General features: G+C 47.8%; 1 protein-coding gene across 1 annotated transcript in view; it reads right to left on the bottom strand.

Annotated features, from left to right (window-relative positions):
* The window catches only part of GAB2 (GRB2 associated binding protein 2), a 161,392-nt gene extending 144,729 nt beyond the window's left edge, over positions 1-16,663 (bottom strand). The window contains exon 1 of the mRNA XM_006272430.4: positions 16,568-16,663. Coding sequence (XP_006272492.2) covers positions 16,568-16,639 — 72 coding nt within the window. The 5' untranslated portion in view covers positions 16,640-16,663. The remainder of the gene's footprint in view (positions 1-16,567) is intronic.
* Between the last annotated feature and the right edge of the window lie 4,448 nt (positions 16,664-21,111).

The following is a 21,111-nucleotide window of genomic DNA, read 5'->3' as shown; positions in this document are numbered from 1 at the left end:
ATTGCACATAAATGCCTTAGAGGTGAAAGAGGGGCTGTCTCTCACCATCTTGCACAAAGCTGCGCAAGTCATTTAATTGTTTGCTTCAGTTCCCCAAATGATATAAAAGGGAAGGGTGGAAGAGAATAACAACATTTCCCTTGCCTCTTTGGGAAACTGGTTGTGTCACTGTAGGTTTGTCCAGCACCTAATGTGATGCTGTTGTAATAACTCCCCACTCCCTAAAGGATACAGCCAGCATGCGGGTATCCTTATCATCAAGTACACATGGCATCTTGGGCCCCCAAGGCAAAAGAGTCTTTTCCATTTATTCCATTGGCTTCACCAGGCACCTCATTCCTTCGGCTGTAACACCCAGTTTATAAGACAACATTAAATAATGCCCAACCTGTAGAGTGCTCTATCACACTCTGAAGTCAAAACAGGAACACTAAAGAAGTTGTAATAAAAAAAACCACCTTGGCAGAATTTAACCTCTATTCGAATCCTTAGTCACGATGGAAATGTATTTATAACCACAAACGTACACTAAATTATCTTAACAGCCTCCCACTGTTGCTCTAATGGCCAAAACATTGTAGTAAATTACCAACCTCCCATACAAAATAGATCCATCACCATTAAGCAGTGTTTGAGTCATCAGCACGTGGAAACACGGCAGCAACAGATTTACTTTTATCACACCATTCTTGCATTCACTGCTCTCAGCAAACACATGTTCAAGACAGTGCGTGAAATCTTGGCATGGACTGTCCTGATGCTTCTCATGCGGCGGTGACCCATCCCTAACACTCTACCTGGTGACAGTTGCTTTGCTTTCCCCCTCCTTTCCCATGTCTGATGGACTTCCCAGGCACCAGATTTTCCTGTCTGGCAGACAGACCAATATCTTTAAACACATGCAAGGCCAAATCTGTTCCTCGCAGTGCCTTGCTGAATGCTGGGGGAGTTACATTAGGGATGAATTTGGCTCATCCAAACTCCAACTTTCTCAACAGAGGGCTTCAGGGATGGATGATTTCAGGACATACCTGAAGAAGCCTGGGTAAAGGCTGGTCTTGTGGTTAAGCCAATAAACTGGGTTTGAAGAACCGCAAGGCTCAGTTCCTGGATCGAGCACACAATTCCTCTGCCATCCAGAGCTAGTCCTTCAGACGCTCTCTCTGCCTCAGTTATGTACCCATAAGACAGAGACAAAAATTGTTATGACAAAAAGAAGCATTCACAAGGCATAGATTGAAATGAATGGCACAAGTCATTGCTCTCAGAGGCCGTGTCCAGACGAGCACATATGTGCGTTTCTCTGGGGACAAACAGCAGAGGCACATAGCTGTCCCCAGGGAATGCCCATGCATGCATGCTCTGGCGTGCAGCAAGTTGCCCTGGGAGGGATAGAGGAGGCCAGGGCCAGCACCTAGGGTGGCCCCAGCAGCCTCACCTGAGGTTCTGGAGGTCTTCCAGGACTCCAGCGGCAGTGATCCGGCGCACAGAGCCTAGCCGGCAGCTGGACTGTGGCTCTGGCTGGCCAGGATCCGGCTTTAGGTGGTACACGCTGCTGCCACGTGGGCTGCCCTGCTTTTCTCAGGCCTCGTTTTTTTTGACATGGGGATTTCCTGCCACACTGGAAATTAACAGCGTGGTGCATGCCTGCATGTGCCGTGCGTGTGGCTTGCAGTGCTGCAGACCGTTCTGCAGTGCCACTAACTGCATGTGTGCGCACATCTGGAACAGATGTGCCCAGAGGTATCATTTCAGGTTTTCTGCAGTTTTCATTGCTGAAGTTCTCTCTGAGACCAGAAGGGTTAGAAGCACAGCCTTGTTTTACATGAGAGCCTTATTTTACCTTGTCTTACAACAAAGTGGGGAATTCATGTGTGTACAGAAGTTGCTTGTTTCGCTATTTAAAGCACTTTATTGCTGTGACTTAACAGAAGTGCGCAGCTTTACAGCACTTTAAAAAAGGGTGCAGCGCTTTAAATTAATCCTTGTTAAATGAGGTATTAAATGTGAAGTGCTGCATTTTATAGCACTGTAGTAACTCACAATGCTTTAAATAACTTCTGTACACTGGTCAAATTTCTGACCAATGGAGAAGCCCCAAGAAGCTGTGGAGCACCCCCTGCCTCCTAGCCTAGAAAGTGCAGGGAGGCTCAGACCCCCCCCCCCCCCCCCCCACAAACCCCAAACACTGTAATTCTGTCATGGTGAAGAGTGCAGCCTGTAACTTTATATTGCTAGAAAAAGTGCTCTAAATTACAGTGCTGTAAAACGTGCATGGAGCACTTCTGTACATACCCTGGTTTTGGGGAGCTGGAAGAAACTGGGTTTTGGAGAGCAAGTAATACCCAATCTGCCTTTATCAAATGGCTACCCCAAGATGGATGTGGACTTTCAATACCTCAACAGGTATAACCCTGTCCCAGTGGAGTTTTACCCCTGGTTCTTTTAGGAATAATTCTTTACCAGGTGAATTTACAATGGTTTGGGGATTTGTGGCATTTTCTGAAGTCTTTTTTTTTTTTTTTTTTTTTAAATACTGGCATAATGCTGATTGCACCTGTCTAAACATGTCCTAATTTAATATTCATGCACCGCTTAAATGCTGTTGATGGGACACATATAAGTACTTAGACAGACTGATGAATCTTAATGACATGTAGCTGGAAAGGGAAAGACAGAAAGACTGAAAAAAAATCCCATGGCTCTTGGATATTGAGGGCTGGTGAAGGAGGGGAAGAGGAAAACAGACACACAAGACTAGTCATCCCAGCTACTGGTTAAAAATAATGAAGCAAATGGAGATGCTGAGTAATCTCAGTTAATGCATTTAAAAGGTGTAATATCATCTGAGTGCTTTAAATAGGACACCCGAGATCACCAGGGAGAGGCAGGAGGGACATAATGCAAGTAGAATATGCTTCATGCTTATTTTGCACAGCTTTGTCATGCTTTTGCACACAGCATCCCAGTCACAAAGACCACAAAGGTGGTCTCGCCTCAAAGTCAACGTGGAGCAAAGCCCTGAATGGTGATCAGTGCTCCCTGCCCAACGGAGAACAGCTGGTTATATCATTTCATAAGAAACACACAGAGGGAAAGCAACAACAGTTCCCTCTTCACCTTTCCTGTGCAGGCTGATACGAGGTGAAACTGCCCAAGGTTTGGAGTCGGGAGTCAGTAGTAAAGAGTCAAGGTTAAAGGGGTGAGACATCTAGGACAGGTTTCTAGAATTGCTGCAAGTTAGTTTCCCCTTTCAGTTCCTACCAGAGAGCAGACCCTATTCTCAGCCTTGCTCAGCCATTTAGTATTATGCTCATGAGCACAGAAGTGTGACTTCCAGACCTTTGGGATTCATTGCACCAGCCAACCGGCCAAGAGGCTGCAGCCTGCCAACACCTTCCCTGGCTGGGTCTATCAATCTGGACAGGGACCCCCTTGACAGCTCTCATGGGAGAGCCCTGGGAACACAACACAGCAAGTAGCCAATATTACTTGTAATCCAGACAGTGCCGTCTTGTGAAACAGCATCAGGCCAATGGCCTGGCCTAAGGGGTACTGAGAACGAGGGTCTTTTGAGCAAGGTGCAACACTGAGATCCTAGTGACTCACAGCCATTAAAGTTCCCTTGTTTAGAGCCCAATGAGAAAATAGCTTCCTCGCCCCTGCTGTGACATGCTTTCAAATGAAAAACAGCAGGGCTCACAACTGCGGCAGGTATAGAGTATACCACCTGCTGGGTGGTACGGTGGCAGGCATGAAGTCCCACATGGCTGCTGATTTGCTGCCACAATTCAAAGGCCGGGCATGTAGAAACGACGATCCAGGCGCCTGTGCTGTGCCAGGGGTCAGTGTGCCCACTGCCAACCCCAATCTGTTGTGCCAGTGCCTGCGTGACCCCAGAGCAGTTACTGGGCACAGGGCCTCCTTGGTCTCTCTGCTGGGGCAGTCTTTACCACCGTCATGGAAGGGAGAGAGGCTTTTTTACAAGCACAAGCGTTCACAGAAACCACTGTGAAGTGATGAGAGTCCTGGCAAGCCATGAAAGATGCTCTCTTACCAATGCATAAGAGCTATTCAGCAAGCGGTACAGCACAGCTCGGAAACATGCCTGCATGCACATACATCACCTCCAGCGTCCTCAACCGTGGCAGGTACCAGAAACCAGCTCTTCCTTATCTAATACCCCATGATCCCACCACTTCAGCCGAAGGCAGCTTGCTTCAAGCAGGAGGGAGGCTAGGACACAGCACTGAGCAGCTCTGACCCTATCCAGTACAGAGCAGTGGTTTGCACTTTAATAATGCCAACTGTACTGCAAATACGATACAGCTCTGCAAAACACTGTACAGCAACTACTGTTCATTTTCAGCATTGGGTTCCTTATGCATGCTAGGATGTATTTACAATTGAAAATAAATCATCTTCTGTGCAAGACTATTGTTCATAGAACAGTTTTTTTAACAAGATAAATGGATACATAGATAATAGAAGACAAAATTAAGTGTTGTTCTAGCCATAAAGTGCGAGTGAGCATGAGACTGCACCTGGAGCTGCAAACAACTTTCCCCTCTTTATTAACTATCACCTTCAAATCCCACTGGTGCTGCAAAGTCTTTCAACAGCAACCTGTTGTACTTCAGCATTATCTATACCAGCTAGGTGCACAGAAAGCTCGAGTCTCAATGTGTTTTGCCTGCCTGCTTCAAATGCAAGTGCGTGGCTTCGGTCCTGCAAACTCTGCCTCGACTGGACTTCATGGGATGAGCACTCAGTGATTCAAAACTGGGCTCTGAAGTCCCAGTGCTTCCATGCAATGCACAAAGGCTAACCCCTGCACTCATCCAGAGTCTGCCCACCAAGACTTCAGAGATGGTCCATATAGAGACAGAGACATAGGAACTGCCCAACTATGTGGCCCATCTAGTCCACTATTCTGCTCCCAATCGTAGCTTGTACCACATGCTTCAGAGGAATTTGCTAGACATGCACACAGGGGAAAGATACACAGCAGTTTTACCACCATGAGTCTCATGGTGACTGTTAGGGATATTGTTCAAACCCTGAGGTTTTTATCTCCCTTCCAGTACTCTCTCCTAAGCATCAACTATTATAGCTTTGGATAGCTTTGCTGTCAACAAAGGATGCCCATTCCCTCCTTGACAAATTGCTGGTCTCCACAACAGCCTGTGGCAATGGGCTCCTCAGTCTATTTCCTACTTCGGAAGTTTTCAAAGGACCACCTTTCAAATTCATTAAACAGCCCTTTGTTGTGTGTTCTGGACAAGGAGACCTGCCTTCCTTGGACCATACACTACTTTATATGCTTCTCACGTCCCTTCTTACTTGCCTCTTTACGGTGAACTATTCCAATCATTTCAATCTCTCTTTAGAGGAGTTTTCCCCCATACTCCTAATCACTCTCATCTCTGACAAGCTGGTGCAGGGGTCTACCACAGGTACTGCATGATTGGATAAGATCCAGATGTCAGGGAGCCTTTCTTCAGCTACACACATCCACATCAGTGGTGTTCAACCTTCTAGCCCCATGGGCTGCATGAACGGTGAAGGGCTAGATTCAGCGCGGGGGCAGTGCATGGGGCTGGTCTGTGGGTATGATCTTCTCTGCCAATCTGGCTTCATGCACTAGATCCAGCTGTGGATCAACCCTGAAAGGTCTAGCAGTCAATGCTGCCGTTGCTCCCCTGCCACCAAATTTCCAGACCCTAAATTTCCAGAGCCATGATGAGCCCTGCAGGCGAGATGATGCAGCCCTGAAGGCCAGATTCAGCCCACAAGCCAGAGGTTGAGCACCACTGGTCCGTGCATATAGAGTCTGTTGCCTTGAAGGGCTGATCCAAAGCACAGCAGAAACAACAAGAACCCTTCCATCGATTTCTATGGATTCTGGCTTTTAGTGCTACCCTCTGCTATTGCGGCCCATCTTAGCTCTACGTGGTATCTTTGACAGTCAGGCAATGCCAATTGGTTCCAGTACTTACACTCCAACCATTTATGCTCGTTGCCCAGTCACTGCCCATGTCTGATTGATTGCGCATGTTTTTCCTTAGGCTTCTCTCATGCCACAGTCATAGCACGCTCAGTTTCTGCCTGTGCACCGATAGCTATGGATAATATCATGCTGCACTGGAGGCTGAGGCAGAGTTTGGCTGCCAAATTTGCTTCCCCACATCCTGACATTGTGGCTCTGCTCCTTGACCCCACAAACAATGGGCTGCTCTATGCTGCACCACTGCGCTCTTCCCACTGGAAACTCAGATCTGAAGTTCTGTGCAGTGAACGGCGCGTGGGGAACAGGGGGAAAGGAATCGTGCTACCATCAAGTCACGGCTCCTTCTTAAATCAAAGCAAATGACATTTTTCATCCAGCCTCCTATCTGGAGGCAGTTATTTATTCACAATGCTGAAGAGCAACAAAACACCCAGAATCCAAGACACTGTGCACAATATTGGCAGTATGAAGGCAGCTCATCTATTTTTCATTGTCAATAAGTAAAGGTTATTTCTGGTTTGTACCCCATATGTTCTCAAATACACGCTGTATCAACAGCATGAAAGGAAGGTGGCATGTATCTACCCACACACAGGAAGTTGGCTAGAGTAGTGTGGTATAAAGACGCAGGGGCATGAATTTGGGATGGACACGTAATGGGTGGTGGTGATGCCACAACTGAGTTATGCAGGCAATGTTCCCCCTCCCACTGAGACACATCTCTAAACCAAAGAGTGCTCAGCAGTCTTCAAAAGCCAGGTACCTTGGTCCAATTTGGGAGGAGATTTTCAAAGACCAGCCATGAATCATTCCCTAATGGCTGGCACTGCCACTGGCTTCACTGCAAGAGTGTGCAGGTGAATACAACCATAGACAACCACATGGCTCAACAACACTTCACCAGATGCTGAATTTTCTAGCTCTTCTAATAAGAGAGCTCAATCACCATGCAAGCAAAAACATACAGGCTGCCAAAGGGAAGGGCTTCAACAATATGAAAAAAAAAACAAGTCTACCAAGTGAACCCTAGCTACCCCAATGTAGGTGTTACACTGGAAGGCAAAGGATTGCAAATGGTGCGTCAGCTCACATACCATGGCAGTAATGTAGAAGCCAATGGGACTATCCCAAAGGAAATGCTGACATGCATTGAGGCGGTGTCACCTTAAATGAGATAAAGTCACTGCTGATCTGTAATTTAAATGCCAAGCTACCAAGCTATCATTCAAATGGTATTTCTGCTGTGACACATGGATACGAAAGCTGAAGATCCATCTGAGGAGCAGACAGAACAAAGGCCTCTGAAAAAACACAAGGTGTCCTATAAACGAGTTTCTAACATGCTAGCCAGTTCCAACAGCTCACCTTCACCAAGTCATCCAGAAAAAGATGATGGGAGTATTTAGGAGTTGTGCTGCGAATGACACCGAAACATCTGCCACAGCAAATGTTTTAGTACTACCCTCTGCTTTGACTGCCCATCTTAGCTCTCTACCTCGGACAGATGGAGGGAAGTGCAATAAGACTGAATGAAATACCTCTCCTCCAAATGATACCTGGAGAAAGCGAGTGAGAGAGTATGTGGAACTTAATACAGCGGTCACGCAGGGTAGAGCACTTCTGGAAGATCATCTCCCTTATAGGGGTTGTCCAGTTAGGCACCTGAATACAGAGGCATGCACACACACATTAGACACTTCTGAATAACCTGGGGTAAGACCCTCAGTTGGCCACGTTTTAATCGTCTGCTTTAGCTTCTAGCCCTACAATGACCCAATATTGAAGAAGGCCCGATGTGAACCTAACCATCTCTCTCCCTTCTGTGCTGTTGGCCACAGAAACTGGTGTGCCTTAACCATGCTAGCCCAAGCGGCCACTTAGACCGTTGACTGAATCCTCCTGCTGCTGGCCTTGTGTAGAAGTCATTTGGGATGAGGAATCCCACAGCTGGCCAGAGAAATTCATTGCTAAGTGCTCGTGTCATAAACACCGAACTGATGCAAAGATTCCCTGACGTTTTCAGCCTTTCCCAGCGGTTTCACAAACCAACTGGATTCACCAACAGAGAGGAATCTAAAAGGGAAGATCCAGAAACATGACATTCCTCATGGATCACTGCTTCCTAATGCACTGGGGAAGCAAGCATCTTTTTTGTCTGGCTTAGACAGCAACAAATCCACACACTGCCCCTGCTGAGAGGGAATGTCCTTCTGAAACTGCAGCTAGAAAGCAATGCATATCTTGCTGCCAAAGTTTCTGTCCAAAGAAAGAATACTGTAAGGCCTGGGACTGCAGAGACTGCTTTTTAAAAGTCTATATATCCATATGGTACTTAACACAATGGCATCATTGATACTATTTGCAGTACAAATTCATGATAGGATCTCTGGCTTGCATTACCCTGAGACTTACATGCAGACAGAAGTGACAATTTTCACCCGATCTGGCCACAGAAAGCAGTGTACAGTGGTGACCAAACACACATGCACAGCTGCAAACAGCTTCAAAAATGAACCGGTGAAAAACTGCATGAGGGATCAGATAAACACCTTTCAAAACCTAGTGTCTTTTATAACTTGTGTCTGCAGAGCTCCCAGCCTATGGCTGTTTTCAGAATGGGAGGGGGGAAAGGGAGCGGAGGGAGGTCAGCCTGGGGGGTCTTCGGCTCCGCACTGGAGGGTGGGCGGTTGTACTGGAGCTCCCCTCTAATGGGGGGCTCCAAATCACCCACCCCATCCTTCAGCGCCAGCTGGGGAGCCCCAAGGACGCTGCCTTCCCCCCTCCCCTTCTGAAAACAGCAAGCAAGGGCAGAGAGCCCTGGCCATTGCCATGGGAACCAGGCTCCAGGCTCCCAGCCCCCCCCACCCCAGAGCCAGCTGTAAACTTCTGTCTGGTCTGGGGTAATTTGTAACTCAAGATTGCTTTGCAAAAATCATTCTGAGTTACAGCCGGGAGCTGCACTTCTGTCTGCATCCTACATGATCAAATGGTCCTTCCTGGCCTTCAACTATTATTCTTCATCGGTTTCAGAGAATACCTTCTTCTTCTGATCTCACCCACTTCAGTAGAGGAGGGAGCACCACATGCAAACATCACACCGTTGAGCACACTTGGGTTCACTGGCAAACTCGCTACTGTGTAAGGCTACTCAGGTGCTACCAAAATGTTCAGAGTTCCCAGAGAGAACTAACTACTGAGACGGAAATAAATAAAATGAGAGAAAGCAAAGCAACTGGGCACGTACTCCTCATGCAAATAAAGGGATCTGGAACATTTTATAACAACCTTTTGAGAACAGCTTTTGCATAAACACCCTGGCATAATATTAGTACAATGGTGTTTTGTAAACAAGTCGATTTCTAACGATGACAAGCCATCAGCGGGAAGGAGAGGCTGTGAAAGCAAAGCACTCAACCCACATTAATTCAGCAATATTGCATGCAGTGCCTGGTAGCTGAAAACAATTATTGCAAATATTATTGATCTGGTAGGCTGCGATATGCAATGGAGCAGGAATACACTATTCTTTTTGCAATCTTATTTTAATTATTTAACTAGACATTATGCTGGGAGGTGGAGCCAAGTAGTGAAGGCATCTCACTATGGCTCCAGAGGCGAAGGTTGAAGCCCTACTCTGGACTCGGGCCAAAAGCTACACCCCTCCCAAACCAACCCAGCTGTAAATGGGCACCTGATTATCAGGGATCCTGGTTTTCTCTGATTTAACAAAAATCCCCAATTTTTGGTTAAAAACAAGTAACCCCAAATCTACATATTCCATAATTTAAATGAAACACCACTAATATAGAGATCTATCTATAGCTAGATAGATCTCTATATTAGTGGTTCATTTAAATTGTGGAAAATGTCTATCTATATCTGTACAGATAGATCTATATATCTGTGATGTTTCATTTAAATCATGGAAAATGTGGATTTGGGGTTACTTTTTTTTTTTTTTTAAACTGAAAATCGGGGATTTTTTTTAAATCAGAGCAAACCAGAATCCCTGCTGATTATTCAGGCAGCAGAGATGCAGGCAGCTGGATATAATGCTGACCACATGGCTTCCCTGTGTGCCACTGGCTACAGAAACTACTGTTCCCTAAACATGCCAGCCGCCACTGGGGCTCTTGTGTGCAATAATTAATCAGAGATTGTGGGATGCTCAGGTCCTGAGCCCTGGCGACCACACAAGTACCAGAGAAATGGCTGCACAAGAAGCTGGCTGGGTTAATGGGGAACTGGCGCGTTGCAAAAGTTCCTGACTCTCCTCAGGTCAGTACAGGCAGCAGATCTGGCCTCTTAAGTCTGCAACAGCAGGCAAGGACACACAATGCTTTTCCACCCAGTGTTATTCAGGTGCATCACATAAAGCAGCAATTAAAATCCCATAAACTTGCAAACCCAGAGAACTATACTGTGAAACATTCGCTAACATATTTCTAATGCTGATTTTAATGCTTTCTCCCCTGGGCTTGCTTTTAAAGGGGGGGGGGGGAGATATCTCTTGGAAGGAGCAGAAGGAATGAGGCATAGGAGGTGTGCATGCCAGTCTGGTAAAAGTGGCAGGTTGGAGAACAAACGGTGAAGGAAGGAGCTGCTGTATGGGCTAGTGACCAGAGCAAGGGATGAAGAGTCAGGACTCGACTCTGTTACTGCCTCCCTCCACCACCTTGGGCAAATCACTAACCCCACATGCACCTCAATCCTGCCACCCTGTGGAGTGGTGACAATGGCGCTCAACCATTGACAGTTGTGGATGCAATAGCTGAGGATAACTGGTTCCTTTTTATTAAAAGGGGATTTGCATGAAAAGAACAATAGCCTTGTGTTTAAGATGCAGGAGATCTGAGTTCAGCTCTCTGCTCTGCCATGGACTCTTTGTATGGCCTCAGCTAAATCACTTACTTGCCCCATGCCTCCGTTTCTCCATATGCAGAAAGCAGGGAATAATCCTTTCTTTTTCACACCCATTTAGACTGCAAGCTCTCCAGGACAGGGCCTATCACAACAAGGTCTTGATCCCAATCCTCCCTACATTGCTGCTGTAACACAAGTAAATAATATTTGCTTTGTTTAAGTCACTACTATAAAAGAGCTGTTTTGGTCCAATAAACGGCATTGCATCAGACTGCACATTTGACACTCGCTTTTAAAAGGCCATACTTTAACTCCTCCAAAGAAAAATGAATCCAGCTTCCTGTTACACTTTCCTTAAGTGCTGTTTGTCTTTCTTAAGTTCAACCCGTGTTTTGCTGTCATCAATCTTTTATGTCTGCAATAGACTTGGCCACCGAGAGAGCCCAGCTCTGAAGTCATGAGGCAGGCTTGATAGAAAAAGAGCAACAATGTAATCAAGCAGTGTTCCCCGAGCCAAAGCACGAGGCAAAAACATATGGTCGAGGAAACAACATCACTATAACTCCTCATCTTGTAGGGTGGGGAGTTCTAGGTATAAGGGCGTTAAGATGTGGGTACTATCCCATTTGTTGCCTCCAGTTGAGTATTATAGTCAAGTATAAAAAGGGTAGGGTGTTTTTATGGTCAAGAATGATTAGAAAGAAGTGGAACAGTGGGCTGTCATGTCTCACCCTGCCAGGACAGTATGGAGATACGGGGAATTTCTGCATGTTCATGCAGTATTATGCAATTGGGATGGTGCTGCACTAACCTTGCTGGGAATAAACCTGCTCTGAGCAGATGCACCCGCCCACCTGTCTGACCTTCTCCTGCTCTAAAAAAGGACAGGTGTCTCCTTCCTCCAAAGGATCAGGGATAGGCCACCACTGGGAGCACTCAGTAGAGCAGCGTGCATAAAGGTGACTCCAGGCACAGCAGAGCAAATGCACGGCTGGTACAAGAAAGCGTGACTCTTGATGTCAGTGCTGTTGAAACCACTTACACCAGGGGTGAGTCTGAACAGCAGCGTTTGCTGTGCTCTGTGGACCATCCAAGGACCTGATGTGCATGTTTTGTTAAGTGACCACAAATCAGATTGTGCCTTGGCAGGAATACACCAAGGAATCTCTTCAGTGTCGTTGCTACTCTCCTGTAATGCAGACTCTCTTAACTATAAGCCACCCATTAAAACTCCTTGCCTACATGGAGATTTAGTTAAATGCCCATTTCTTAGCACTGAGCTGAAGTTAAGAGCACGTTCTTCTCTCATACCGCCAGATCAGTGCAAGCAGCCAGGTCCAAAATACCACCCAGATCCAATCCCCACTTCCTTCCTTTGCAAAAAAGTCTGGTTAAGCCAGGCTCAGCTGCTCCATTGTATGCTCCCCTGCAGCTCCTCAGCTGTACCCCAAGATCCTCTCTTTAGGGAGTCGCTTCACTTACATTCAGACAGGGCATTAGCCAACTGCCTCAGTGAGTCAACAGAAACTGCTTAACCTCTTCCTAGCAGCATCAACACCTGTGTACAGGGTTTGCCTGAGGCACCACACCCTGCTGGCCTGTTATCCCATTATCCTCCCCAGCTGCCATCAGGAAGAACAGGTCCTTTTGCTGTTGGGAATCTGGCAGGACAGTACACACCTGATGCAGACATAATATGAGACCCACATTTCACACGTGCAAGACCCGATTCCTCTCCCACTTAGGCCAGGTAAGGTGGTCACAGTAGATGTAGAGCCATTGAGAGTAAAGAAACATGCGCCGGATTTCGATTTCAAGTCAGCTCCGCTAGCCAGCACAGGTAACACTGAAGCACGCAGGCAAGCAGGCAGAGTTTGAAGTCAGTTTACTTCCAAAAATGAACAGTAAAGTTGCTTTATGAGCAGCTGAATGCTATATTGCTTCATATTATGCTATTTATGCTACCATCACTCCCAGGTGCTGCAGTCCTGCACTTTGATTCCACTGTTAGGTCCTGTCCAAAAAACCATGCACTGTAAGCATAACCCAAGGGACAATAAATGGAGACTGACCAAAGAGAGAGAAAAAAACCGAGACTGCTGATCAACCTGACAGACAAGCGGTCTCAGCACATCGGCAGCCCAGCTATAGTCATGTTATTTTGGTTGGCATCACAACAAGGAGGCGTTTTAAGGAGGGCTGGGAAGGAGAATAATGCATTCGTGCTGTGGATGTCGGCAGAGAGCTGCTCCCAAGAGTGAGAAGCATGGTGGGAGAAAGCAGAGGATACTTTTTGAAAATCCACCCAGGTGGGTGATGGTATCGTGGGCTGGGCAGCAGCTGACCCTTGGTCTGTTCACTCCCTCTGAGCTGAAACTACTAACAACTGGTACTGGTATTACAGTATCTATCGCAGGGGTGGGCAATTATTTTGGGCGGAGGGCTGCTTATTGAGTTTTGGCAAGCCATCGAGGGCTGTATGACAGGCAGCCGGGGCAGATAAATATTAATTGCCTAAATATTTTAGGGGCTCCGCGGGCTAGATAGAATGGCCTGGCTGGCCACATTTTGCCCACCCCTGATCTATCATCTGGAGGCCTCGATTTGAGATCAGGGCTGCCCTGGACAAGATGGTATGTATGTGTGGAAAGAAAAGCCTGCAGTCCCGAAAAGCTTGCAGTCTACACCATCAGGAGACGCAAAGCCTGGGAGACTGTAATTACCGATGCTGGTCCTCAAAGCACTTCCCAAAGAAGCAACACACAAAGGACCACAATGCCTGCCACTGAAAAACACACCTTCCTCTGCAGTGACTCAGAGTCTATGGATTGATGCACAGTGCCAGTTCATCACCAGTTAGGGCTGGAAAGGAAGGAGCAATGCCCCCTCCTGCCTTTGAATCTGGATGGCAGCAATGCAAGGCGAAATCAGGCTAGGGTACTGGGTTCAAACATCCCTCCCCCTCCCCCCAAGAGGGCTCCAGAGTTTAGATTTTGGGGTCCTTGAGGAAAGTGAGGCCACATGCAATGCAACAGGAGGGTGATCAAAGGTAGAGCGCAGAGGAGGGCCTTGGCTGCTGGGTTTATTACAGAGCCCAGAACAACCCTTTATAAGGGTCGAGGCATTTGGTTTTCAGACTCCAGACCTTGTTTATGTCCTCCTGGGGGAATACTGTCATTTCGTGCTAATGCAGAACCTTCCACCCAGGGGCTCTGTGCACGGCTCTGATAAGGTTGCTCAGAAGGGAAGGCTGGGTAAATGCTGCCACCACCTTTTACTAATGAGCAGCAGGGAGTAAGACATAGTAAGAGCGGAGAGCAACATTTTCAAAACCAGCCGGTCACTTTTGGCCCCCGGCTTGAAATGCAATAAGCCTGGGTTATGAAATGCCAAGCACTCGGAGATTTCCTTGGAATCCAAGCAGCTGTGCTTGGTTCTTCTGCAAATAACAAAATAATTAAAAAAAAAAAAAGTTAGTAGCTGCTTTTGGTATAGCTGGCCTAAGCGACTTATTCAACCTCCTGTAGGAAACCAGGGCAGGTATCAAGACTGTAATCCAAGTCCAAGTGACGGTGTTTCTAGGCACAGGGTATCTAAAGATCCCTTCAAAATGTATTTGCTGACAGCTTCCTGTATCACTTCCTATCTTGCACATGCTTGTAAGACATTCTGCATTTCACCCCAGATTCAGCTGCCTTTCCCTGAAGGTTAAAGGCATTTTCAAAACATAGGTGGTTTGCAAAGTACTTTGCATGTCCATCCGTCTGAAAGACGCTCTTATGCACATCAATAATTATCGTTAACCTCCAGCACGTCACACCCTCGTGCCTAACATTTAACAAATTTACCCGGCTCTTGTTGGAATGCAAGAGCACAAGCTGGATATTCACAAGGCAATGTGAGTGCTCTTTCATGGGAGAGACACTGAAGAGCTAATGACATTTGATGGGTTAAGGCCATTGGTGAGTCAGTGTTGGCAATTAGTTTATTTCTGTGGGAGGAAGGTGCTTTGCTTCATTAAGCTAAAAGCAGTCCCTTTGCTCAGTCTGTACCAGACACCCTACATGCAGACAGACATCGGATGCTAAAATGCTGTTGTTGCCTTGATCACAATATGCCTAGTGGGCAGGATGGGAAAAAATCCTGGATCCACCCGAGATTTGTTCTGTGGCTGTCTGCAAATTTCCCGGTTTCAGGAAGGTAGTTAGGGACCACCACACTGACAGGTGTGGTAATGGGAAGGTAATTAGATGGAGTCCCAGTTCTGGAGTAAGCAGATCCAGCACCCCTGAAGTCTAATGCCATTTATTGGAGGGCTAACTGAGTCATCACCTGGGATCTTGGTTTTCTCCCGATTTTTAAAAAATCCCCAACTTTTGGTTAAAAAAAAATAACCCCAAATCCACATTTTTCCATGAATAAAGTGAAATGCCACTCTCTCTCTCTGCATATTAGTGGCATTTCATATAAATCATGGAAATACATGGATTTGGGGTTACTTTTTTTTTAAACCAAAAATTGAGGATTTTTTTTAAATCGGAGAAAACCAGGATCCCTGGTCATCCCCTGCCCTGCCACCACTACCAAGTGGGATTGCTAGTATAGCAGAGGCACGCTGCAATGTTTAATCAAAGGTCTAGTGTAGCCTAGCCTAGACATCAGCCCAGCCCTACAGGCCCTAAGGCTTTCACATGGGGAAGTGACTGAACATAGAGCAAGTTTGCTGATATAACCCAAGAAGGAAGACAATCCAGTGCTCCCCCCGCTTCCTCCCACGGCCCGGCGGGCTCCGAAACACAGCAAACACTTATTTTGTTTGTTTGCCACCAGTCAGCAGATCTGTTTCCAACTTCAGCCAGGGAGCAGATCTGCTAAGTCAGAGGACAGCCGCTTCGTGCAGTCGCTTTTGAGAGCCGGGTTAGGCTTTTATGGCTTGGGATGAACTTGGAGGTCCTTGGACAGAGAAGGCAAAGCCGGAGTTACTCACTGGGTTGAGTCTGAAGCAGGGCCGGCTGTTTAGACAGTCTTTACAACCTTCAGAAACCTTTTGATCTCTGGCAACTGTCATGCCGGCACTGATAGCGCTCCGATGGCCCCGCTCTGTCTTCAAAGCATTTGGCCGAATGTTCAATAATTCATACTAATGATAAAGCGTGCGTGTGTGTGTGTAGCGGGGGAGCAGCGCAGGAACAAAAGCAAGTTCACCGAGATACAGAGCTGATCACTGGGGCAAAGGTGTCGGGAGCCGCTCTCCAGCAGAGATAAGGAGAAGCATCCTCTGAACTGGAAAGGGACACGGTGCCCGCGAATGCACCGAGACCTCCCCTGAGATTGGGAGACACCCACCCTGGGAGAAGAAATGCAGCCCTTTCCCTGGGAGGTCCCCCCCCCCCCCCCCACTTCGTTTCAAGGTAAAGCCCCTGCCAAGCCCGCAACTCAGGATGGGCACCTTCACAGAGGGCACTCGGCAGTGCACCCTCACAGAGATGCCTCCGGGACTTTCCCCCCTTGCACCAGACATTTCAAGCAGGAAGACGTGCATCCATCCCCTCCGGGGAGACCCCAGCCCGACCCTCTCCGCGCCCGCAGCGGCCCCCGGCGCTGCCCCGCTGCAAACCAGCGCCCCCTGCCGGCCGGCGCGCACGGCACCAGCTGTCCGCGGGCACCCGGGACGGGACGGGACGGGACACTTACATATCTCCGCAACTTCTTCTCCGGCGGCGACTTGCGCAGCCAGCCCGAGCACACCACCTCCCCGCCGCTCATGCCGCCGGCGTCTGCCCGCGTCTGTCCGCGCTGCCCCGGCTCAGCCCGAGCCCGCGCCCGCTCCGCCTCCGCCGCTCCCCGCCTCCTCCCCGCGGGGCCGGGCTGCGCCCCGGGCTCCGCCTCCCCGCGCCGACACCGGCCGGGCAGGTGCCGCCAGCTCCGCTGCACAGCCAGCCCCCGACAGCAGCCGTCCTGGGGAGCGGCCCGAAGCAAGCGGCGGGCTTTAGTATAGGAGTGACTTCAAAAAACAACAAGCGTCCGCATGGGGAAATGCTGCCTCCCATGGATGCCCCTTTCCCCGGGGCAAATGTGCTCCCCCCTGCACCTAAAGGAAGGGGCATCATGCAGGGGAGCATGCAGGGCGTGGAGAGCCTGCCCCAAAATACCCCCCAGCCGGACAGAAAAATAGGGATCTCTGCAGGAAATGCTGCCTGCCATGGATGCCCCTTTCCCCGGGGCAAATGTGCTCCCCCTGCACCTGAAGGAAGGGGCATCATGCAGGGGAGCATGCAGGGCGTGGAGAGACTGCCCCAAAATACCCCCCCGCCCAGCATCACAGAAAAGTAGGGATCTCCACAGGAAGCTCTGACTGGCATCAATGCCCCTTTCCCTGGGGCAAATCTGCTCCCCCTGCACCTGATGGGGAGAGACTGCCCCAAAATACCCCCCAGCAGGATAGAAAAGTAGGGATCTCTGCAGGAAATGCTGCCTGGCATCGATGCCCCTTTCCCTGGGGCAAATCTACTCCCCCTGCACCTGAAGGAAGGGGCATCACGCAGGGGACCGTGCTGCGGGGCATGGAGAGACTGCCCCAAAATACCCGTCAGCATCACAGAAAAGTAGGGATCTCTGCCGGAAGCTCTGTCTGGCATCGATGCCCCTTTTTCCCCAAGGCAGGCCAGGTTCTTTGGGTCAATTTTATTAGATTGATAGCTGGAAAAATTGTTCTTTGCAAGCTTTCCCCTTCTTCAGGCGTAGGGGGAGTCTGCAGTTGTTTTGTGCTCTCCTGGATGGGGTAGAAGGCAGTGTTTGCCTTTCCCTGTGGCAAATGTACTGCCCCCCCCCCAAAAAAACAGGCTTTCTAGACGCATCAGGCAGGAGGCCTTACTTGGCATGGCTAGATATTAGCAGAACTGCCCCCCCAAAAGGCCCTTGAAATGAGCTTTCCTGGGCTGGGGGGGACTGATAAAAACTGATAAAAGTGTCATATTCTATTATTGATTTCAAAAAAGGCCTCACAGAAAAGTAGGGCTGGCAAGGCCCTCCAGAGGGAACCCTGCCTGCTACCCGTGCCCTTCCCCGGGGCACATTATCCCCCCACCTCACTGAAGCAGGGGGCTTTCCACACACATCAGGGAGGAGACTGAGCCTGTCACTGTCAGACATTAGCAGAAAAATAAGCCCCCAAAATAAAGCCCCCTGAAATAAGCATTCCTGGGGGGAATCGATAAAAGCGTCATATTTTATTATCGATTTTTAAATCCTGTCGCAGCGCCCGCTCGCAGGGGGGCTCAGCCGCCACTGGAGTCTCGGGCAGACTGCCTGGGGATCGTGTTACAGGAGAGGGTGTCGGTGCTGGAACGGGCAGCCCGCTTTCAGAGCTGGAAGGATGGTCTGTCCCCATCGTCTCCCGGTTGAAGTCCCCATTAAAAGTCCCATTTGCAGTCGCCAGGAGCAGGCTGGGCCTTCCATCTTCATTATCTCTTCCCCACTCTCATTTATGAATTTTTAAATGGTCATAGATATGGTCACTGGAGAGGCAGTTATAAATGATTCATGGGAAGAGTGTGCACTGAGGGGCTCGGCCCTGGGAACGGTTCTGATCCCGGTTCTCTTGGTTCACCCCGTTTGCTGTGCCAAGTTACTGGCACAGAAAGGCCGTGACAGACAGGGTGCAAGGCTGGGATTCGAGACGCTTTGTTTTATTCTGTGGCTCTGCCACAATGCTGCTCAGGCAAGTCACGGCAGCTTGTGGTGCCTCAGTTTCCCTTTGCATCCTTTGCCAACTTAATGGGCAGGGACTGTTTCTCATCGTGTTTGGACAGCACCTAGCACAACAGGGCCTTCATGTTGGCTGGAGACTTACAAACAACCACCCTTGGCACTTATAAACACCTCTCACCCAGGGATCTTACATCACTTTAGAGTCAGTAATTAAATCTGATGCTGTCTACTAGAGATATGTAGGACACCCATTTCTCAGATAGGGAAACTGAAAGTAGGCAACTTCATTTATTCATAAAGGCTACAATGGTTGTAGACTTTATTAATAGTTAAGACAAAAATCCTACAGGGCAGGTTATGCTGTTTGTTAGACACTAACAAAAATAGGTTTTCAAGCTCCTAATGTTTCCTCTCCCGGGGACGAAACACAATCACCAAAAACAAAAAAGGGATTTTCCCCTTTCATTGTCCAAATCAATGGATTTTGGATGGGGCCCTTAAAGTCAACGGGAATCTTTCCAAAGACTTCAATCAGCCTTTGGGGCAGCCCCCAAATCCCTGAAAGTACTGCGTGCTAAGCAGTCGGAGCAATGAAAACATGTCATACAAAGTCATTACAGCGTGTGTGTTAATGATTCATGAGCCATACTTCATACCGATGGGGTCCACTGTAACTGCCTTTAAATGATATCACAAAGCCAGTCTGGATTTTTTATGTTAACAAGTTTCAGGGTTGATGCACACCATTTGTCATCATATACCATAGATTTATAAAAGGTTAGAGTGGGGACAGTCATAGAATAAGGTATTCAGCACATTTTGTGATATTTTGTGGATTAATTATCCCATTCCCTTCCACTGTTTATATCCAGTTTGCTCAGTCAATTAGATTGCAAAATATATGCAAACAGCACTCGAGATGCATGAATTTTTTTCTTTTTTTCGTTTTTTGCCCATCCTCCCAGAGAAAAGCCTGCAAACATACATCTCAAAGACGCTCGAAATGGCTGTCATCTCTCCACCTAGATATGTTAGCATCTCTAAATGAAATATAAGCCCTGTGCAAAAAATAAAAACCTGCACACTGGATGCAAAAATAAAACCCTCCAAGATCTTACTACCTGCCTGCCTGCCTCTGTGCTGTGACTCAGTATTGCAAGAGTGAGCCTAACACATAAATTTGGCATTGCATACATGCTTTATGAATTTGCTACATCTTTCAGGTATACAATCTCTATCCCAAAGTGCTTCATAGTGTTAGACAAGAAAAAGCTCACCTTATAAGCAAGCTGATCAGTAAAGGTATCAACTGGATACCCATATAAAATGAATCCACCTCTGACCTGACAGCATTTCCAGCCATGCTGCTCTTATAACAAACAACACAGGCTGCAAGCTGCCCTCCAAGCCAACAGTGAACCAAGCTCCTCCAGAGCTGGTAGCACTGGATCTGTAGAGGGCTTGAGCTAAGAAACCAGGAGCCCTAGCTGAAGACTCAAATAGCCCCAGATCTGCTGTGGGTGGGGAAACATTGCAACCAAAAAGTTACACAAAGCTTTGGAAAATCAGTGATCGCCTGATCTGCAAGATCAGGGTTTGCAAGAGAGTAATTAATAAGGGAGAAAACATGTGAGAAGGATGGATCTGATTCAATGCATTGCAGAGGTACAGGAAAAGTTCCAGAGATGGCTTTTCTAGCAAAGTCTAGGCACACTGCCAATAAGAATGAGACAGATTTTTCTTGTTTTTACCGCTGTCTTCAATTTCCTCCCGTGTTTTAAGTTGCACAGGAACTGAAATCGGTGTCTGGAAATCAGAACTTCTACGAAACACCACCTGGCTGATTTCTGCTTTGTGCTTTGGAGTTATTTGTGCGAGGAGCTGCACCATCTATTGGAGAAAGCTGGAAGTGGCAGGCAGAATAACTCACCTTATTCTCCATTGGGTTATTGTTGTTTAAGCAATAAGGATAGCAATGCAGGGCATTTCCTGGCACTTAAGGACCAGCTGGGCAAAGTACTTGGGGTTATACATCCAGCTGGTCATTAATCCCCAGAAAATGTCCTATAGGGAGGGTGCAATTGGTGGGATAAACCTATACGCATTGGAGGAAACAAGACTTAAAACTCAGCCGTGCTGCTCTATATGGTATTCGCCTCCTTCCCTGTTTTGCTCACTATTCACATGGCTCCCATTGCAGCATGAGCTGCATGCCTTACAGCCATTAGTGAATGCACCTTCCCCAAATACCTCCCTGGAGCAGAGCTGGGCAGGAAACATTTTTCCATCCCATTAACATTTTCAAGATTTCAAACATTTTCCCTGTACTGCAGTGGGTCAATCCCAGGACTTGCAAAATCTTTTGTCTCTCCAACAAGCAGAGCATTTCCCCTTACCTCCAAAACAGTCAACAGCCCAGTGCTTAGAGCACTCATCAGATACAGCAGATCTAAGTTTAAAGCCCACTCTATAGTAAAGGCTTGAACCTATTTCCCACGTAGCAGGTCTAACCACTAGGCTATTGCCTA

This window comes from Alligator mississippiensis, chromosome 1, assembly GCF_030867095.1.
Source record: "Alligator mississippiensis isolate rAllMis1 chromosome 1, rAllMis1, whole genome shotgun sequence".
NCBI classification, from domain to species: domain Eukaryota; kingdom Metazoa; phylum Chordata; order Crocodylia; family Alligatoridae; genus Alligator; species Alligator mississippiensis.
Note: the sequence above shows the minus strand (reverse complement) of the source record. Positions and strands in the feature narration are given on the sequence as shown.